Raw genomic sequence first — 5840 nt, 5'->3', positions numbered from 1 at the left:
GTCTTGCCGCTGGGGGCCCTTAGTGGCTGAGCGGCCGCTTATGTCGCTTAATGGGTCGGGCCGGCTCTGCCGAGACCTTACCAATTCCAGACCGACTGATCTTCTGCAACCCCAACCAGAGCAGGGTAGAGACCCAATTGATAATGTTTTAGTTAATACAAATGATGAAATGGCTTAATCATCCTGTGTACAGATGATCAAAAACTGTAATGGTTGTTCAATTATGATGAAATTATGTTTGCTATCTTTGTCTCCCTAGACTGGGGGGAAAAGGATGGTTTTGTTTGTGTTTATTATAAATTCTCAAGCATTATACATTACATGCCTTGTGTGGATAAATCATGTTTGTAGTATACACACAGTTTGCATACCACCCTAACCTAACCTTAATGGATTTCCGTTGTATCATAAGTGCTAGGCGTAAGACAGAATCACAATTGTATTTATTCATTCTTAAGTAACTTAGTATCTTAAGTATCTTCCTTAGATTCTGCATGTGATCTGTAATGAAGATGGTTGGATGAAGAGAATACACATTTAATCTTATCATAGCCATGTTCCTTTTACTCTGTAATTGATCCTTTCTCTGTCAACCCCCTTCTCTCTTTCTTCAACACCATTTCCACTCGTTCCCATCCTGTTTTTCCTTCCATTTCACGTTTCATGCATCTTATCCTTCTATCTTCCTCTCCCTCATCTCTGTCCTTCCCCTTCTTTGTCCTTGCAGTGACGGGAAAGCCCTTTTTCGTTGTATCTAGTTTCTCCCACCGCTGGTTGTTCGGCTGGGAGGGTTGTCGTTTCTATGGCTGGGCGGGCTTCTTCTTCGGCTGTGGGAGCCTCATAACGATGACTGTGGTCAGTCTGGACCGGTACTTCAAAATCTGTCATCTCAGATACGGTATGTCCGGATCTCCTTTGACGTTGTTCTCCTAAATATCATGTAGAGTGAATTACAGAAATGAATGGCAATGTGTTTAGGTGAGCTTTAATTTAAGAGAGTTAGGGCAAAAACAATTAAGTAACTGTAAACAACCTGGACCCAAACCTATGACTAGAATATACACCTTTCTGGTAATTCTAATATTCCCTTGTTAAATCTAATGCAATTACACAAGTAGACTGAAATGTATCATAGAACTCCTTCAAGGCACATTGGGGTACTTCTGACTTAAGTATTAACGGCCCTGGACATTAATTACTATGATTTGTTCAATTCAATCTCACAAATTTGAGTTATCCTCAACCTAGTTTCCTTCTTTGTCTACATCTGAGACCTGACATGCTGATGCAACTGCACTAAGAAAGCAGCAACTTAGATTATTCTTCTTTTCTACATTCTGTCCGATTTGAATTGTCTTAAAATGGGTTGCACATTATCAACTGAAACTAATAATTGCATGGTTATATTGAAATGATGTCATTTCAGTTCACAAATGATCTCTCTCACCACTAGTCCACCATCATTCTTGTGTATTTCGTCACTTTTAGGCACATGGCTAAAGCGCAGCCACGCCTTCCTGTGCCTGGCCTTCGTGTGGGCGTACGCAGCCTTCTGGGCCACGATGCCCCTGGTGGGCTGGGGGAACTACGCCCCGGAACCCTTCGGGACCTCCTGCACACTGGACTGGTGGCTGGCCCAGGCCTCCGTCTCCGGACAGACCTTTGTCGTGGCCATCCTGTTTTTCTGTCTCATCTTACCAACAGTCCTCATGGTTTTCTCCTACGTCATGATTATCTTCAAGGTCAAGTCATCCGCAAAGGAAATGTCACAGCTTGATGCTCGCATCACCAACAGCCACAACCTTGAGATGAAACTCACAAAGGTGGGTGACTAAAAAGAGACATAAGGGGATTCAGTATAACCTTTGAGCTATTGTTTGAATCTTCTTTGTATTCCAGGTGGCAATGCTGATCTGTACAGGTTTCTTAATAGCCTGGATTCCTTATGCAGTGGTGTCAGTGGTGTCAGCGTTTGGTGAGCCGGACTCTGTGCCCATCTCTGTGTCCGTCATTCCCACGCTGCTGGCCAAGTCCTCCGCCATGTACAACCCCATCATCTACCAGGTGGTGGACCTGAAAAACTCCTGCGTCAAATCCTCCTGTTTTCAGGCTATGAGAAAACGCAGGCATTTCAGAAAGCCAAGGTAAAACATGTGGTATCTTTCTTTGTTTTTTCATTTTTTTAAATGGGGTTACGGTTGGGTTTTTATTTCAATACCGTTTTCATATGCATGAACTCTAAACTGTCAAACAAAAAGAAAAACTGAAAGAAGGGTTACTATTTTGTTTGTATTATATTTAAAAAAAGAATGGTCGGAGGATATTATGTATTTATTTCAATAAGGACCATGCATACAAATACATTAATCTCAGAAAAGAGAAGAGATTAATTATGCCAGATTTGAGCTAATAGCTAATTTCCATATCACATCACAGGTTGGACTTTACACATTAATGTACTAGCCCAGTCTGCTCTGGTTGGTTAGCTGGCCGGCTCTGTTGTAAATTCACGGACAATGCGTATCTTTCTAGCCGTTATTTCTGTGATTAATGAAGCATGCCGTTCATGCATGGCACAGTGCTGCCTTAGCATTAGCTCGCTTTAGTTATTTAATTCACGCTTCATATCCACTGGAACGTTGTTGTTTTTTGTGGCTACCAGCTGACTAGGAACTACAGATGTCTTTGAGAATTTCCAGGGTATATTAAACCAATCATTGCATCACATTCCATTACATTACATTACATTACATGGTGTTTGGCTTTTATCCAAAGCGACTGTAGACATACCAGCAATTTAGTATCTTGCCCAATGACACCTTGACATGTTGATTGCAAGTGATGGGATTGAACGTGACCCCCTGATTTGCAGATCAGAGCAATACCCCCCTGAGCCCCAGATCAGATACAAAGCATTAGTTTGAAGAACTTTATTTTGGGATTATGATTTTCTGATTCATTTATTGCTGCCCTCACCTGGTAGAGAAGCGGCCCATGGACTCGGGGCTCAGTCGCAGCTGTGGCGGACCTGTGTTCAATTCCAACATTAAGGCTATTTAGATGGGTCTTCCCCTCTGTCTCTAATTTTTTTTAATGATCTCTATTGTGCTGTTAAGTGTTTTCTATTTTTGGGTTTCTTTCCAGTTTGTGTGCATGTAGATGGTCTGCAAAGGCTAAAGTCCAAAAGTTCTCTCCAGAGGGAGTTTCGCTTCCACACACTCCCTCCGACTGCCTGAAACACCTCCATTGGACCCCTTTGTTTACTTCTGTAACATAGTGACAACACTTTGTAATACTCGTGCTTCAATTGGCTAGCACTCCAACACATTGTATGTGATAGGCTAAGGGGCAGAACATTGCGCTTGGCCAATCACAACAAAGCCAGCTACCTAACCAATCAGAGCATAGGCAGTATGAGAAAAATAAAGATACAATATGGAAAATGGGCTTAATATGGTGCCTTTTAATAAAGGCACAGTTAGCAAAGAAAAATCATATTGAAAACAAATTATTAATTGAAGTCAAACATGTTTTAAAAATGTTTTTATTTCCCTGCAGGTTTTACACCATCTCTGGCTCGATAAAGGACAGATCACCACCCAAAGAATCTCAAATGGAGATGTGAGAGACACTTTAGACTGACCCTTTTACCTATTCTACTTCGGACAGTTTGCATTGTTCCCTGCCCTCTGTGCCCTACACTTACCCAATCACACGCTGCCTGTATCCTGCTATGACCACATCAACAGCTCACAGTCCTAAGTGTCGCTTCTTGTTTTTCACCCACGTATCTCTGTATTCCTACCACAGCACCTCACCGTCCCGCACACATCTTTCTGGCAAGGTTTTGATTGTTCTGTGGTGTTGCGTTGTCATACAAGTGATGTGTTGTGTGAGCTTCTTGACGTTTCTCCGTAGACATACTGTCTTCTATTGCCATGAAGAAAAAGACATCACAGATGTTACTGACTCAAGTGTTGTTCTCACAACTCAGCTTGACTGAGGTTTGAAAACCTAAGAAGTTTCTGATCAGAGTCGAGTCACATCCAAAGCTATAACTTTTTCTGAATCCAAATCTTACAAAAGTGTGAAATTGCTATAAAGATTTAAATATATTTTATATATATATTAGTTCCAAACCTGCAAATAAAGAAGAAAAAAAACCCTGACGTGAGCCATTTCTAAACAGGTTTTGGGTGTGACCGTCAAGCTCTAAGTCATGTTTTTACTGTTTGTACTGGCTGTTGTGTTTTGTACTCTTACACCTGTTGCTTGTATACCCTAAATATGTCTAAAAAAGGACTGAAATACACCATGCTTTACTTTCACCCGGTGTTACACACAACAAGACTTTTGAGTTATGTGTCTCAAACAATGAGACAAGACAAGGACAGTTACATTTTATTGCAAAACCATTCAGTTTGCATTCAAAACCGTTTATGGTGTGGGTAGATAATGGATTGCTGCACAAACGTTTATGGAAACACAATATTCAGTCAAAGAATCAACTCCAGAAGTTGTTTTGGTTTGCATAAAGGGAATGGCAATCCTTAACCACCAAACATACAGTTGGGCAGAAGCAATTGTAGTTGATTCAGGGACCATTTTTAAAAAGTGTAATTGTTGGTTTGATGTCTGTTTTTGCTATAGGCCAAAAATAACTATCATTTTAAATGATAAATACAAATCATTGTTTATTTGTTGGTTAATATGCTTATAAACAGGGGTGCACATAACTGGTACGCAGGTACGCATGCGCGGCAACAATCTGAAATGCATACCGTCACTTGTGTCACAAAGCGCATTTGCGTACCGACGTACTTGTGAAGCTTTTCCAGAATGTGGTTAGATCACCGGACGACAGTCGGCCTCCGTGTGCACAGACCGGGCTGCTGTTAACGTCGGTCTGTACAACGGAATTGTGCCAAAACTACGCCAACCAGCTGCGGAGGGAGATAGTAACGTCGGTCTGTACAACGGAATTGTGCCAAAACTACGCCAACCAGCTGCGGAGGGAGACTCCCCCCTTCACTGGAGAACTGCGCTAAAACAGCTGATCACAAAGACGTTAATCCACTCCCCCGTCCGTTCGTCGTTCCGTCGACTTTCCTTGAAGATAACTTCCCTCATGGAAACAAAATTAAAACCGCAAAAACTGTGGCTACCAGGGTACTCCACAGCTAAACGTAAAAACATCAGAAGATACCACGTCTACAGCTCAAAAGTAGCAGAGAGGATAATCAAAAGAATAGTGGTCTCGGGCATAAGGGTAGGCGAGACCTCGTTCCTCTTAGTTTCTCCTATAACCCGGCTGAATTCGGATTAGGGAACACCTGGGCAGAGGCGGAGCCAGGCCGACCAGGTGCACCTGCGCAGCAGAGGACAGAAAGACAACAAGAGGGGAGGCACATAACATCCCCCACCATGAGTTAGTGATTTATTTAATTTTTTAAAACAAACAATCACAGCAATCAACGACAGACGCGCTGCCGACTACTTTTGTCTTTGAACGGACCACTCATCCAGCACCACGCGAAACGCAGGCACAATAGCCAGTCCAAACACACCACCTACAACAACCAGCACTCGGGCATCACAAGCTGCTTCATATTGTAAGCGTGACAATGTATCTGCCAACACATTGCTAGCCACCGAATGGTTTGATCTCAACATGAAGGCTGCATGAAAATATTCCACNACTTCAGGAAAGTCGACGGACGGACGAACGGACGGGGGGCCAGTGGATTACGCTGTTTTAGCGCAGTTCTCCAGTGAAGGGGGGAGTCTCCCTCCGCAGCTGGTTGGCGTAGTTTTGGCACAATTCCGTTGTACAGACCGAC

General features: G+C 42.7%; 1 protein-coding gene across 1 annotated transcript; it reads left to right on the top strand.

Annotated features, from left to right (window-relative positions):
- Positions 1-663: 663 nt before the first annotated feature.
- opn5 (opsin 5) lies at positions 664-4643 on the top strand. The gene is made up of 4 exons (XM_010797346.1): positions 664-898; positions 1489-1823; positions 1900-2144; positions 3559-4643. The coding sequence occupies exons 1-4, from the start codon at positions 664-666 to the stop codon at positions 3623-3625; spliced, it is 882 nt and encodes a 293-aa protein (XP_010795648.1). The 3' UTR covers positions 3626-4643.
- Positions 4644-5840: the final 1197 nt, after the last annotated feature.

This window comes from Notothenia coriiceps, unplaced genomic scaffold (assembly GCF_000735185.1).
Source record: "Notothenia coriiceps isolate Sejong01 unplaced genomic scaffold, NC01 NC01_scaffold00037802, whole genome shotgun sequence".
Classification (NCBI taxonomy): Eukaryota; Metazoa; Chordata; class Actinopteri; order Perciformes; family Nototheniidae; genus Notothenia; species Notothenia coriiceps.
This window is presented reverse-complemented; position numbering and strand designations above follow the sequence as displayed.

What these genes read in the sequence shown, in the direction of transcription:
- opn5 (XM_010797346.1), top strand. Translation starts at nt 664, where the DNA reads ATGCATCTTATCCTTCTATCTTCCTCTCCCTCATCTCTGTCCTTCCCC. An exon ending in AATCTGTCATCTCAGATACG is followed by an intron (nt 899 to 1,488) that starts GTATGTCCGGAT and finishes CGTCACTTTTAG; the next exon opens with GCACATGGCTAAAGCGCAGC. An exon ending in AGGCATTTCAGAAAGCCAAG is followed by an intron (nt 2,145 to 3,558) that starts GTAAAACATGTG and finishes ATTTCCCTGCAG; the next exon opens with GTTTTACACCATCTCTGGCT.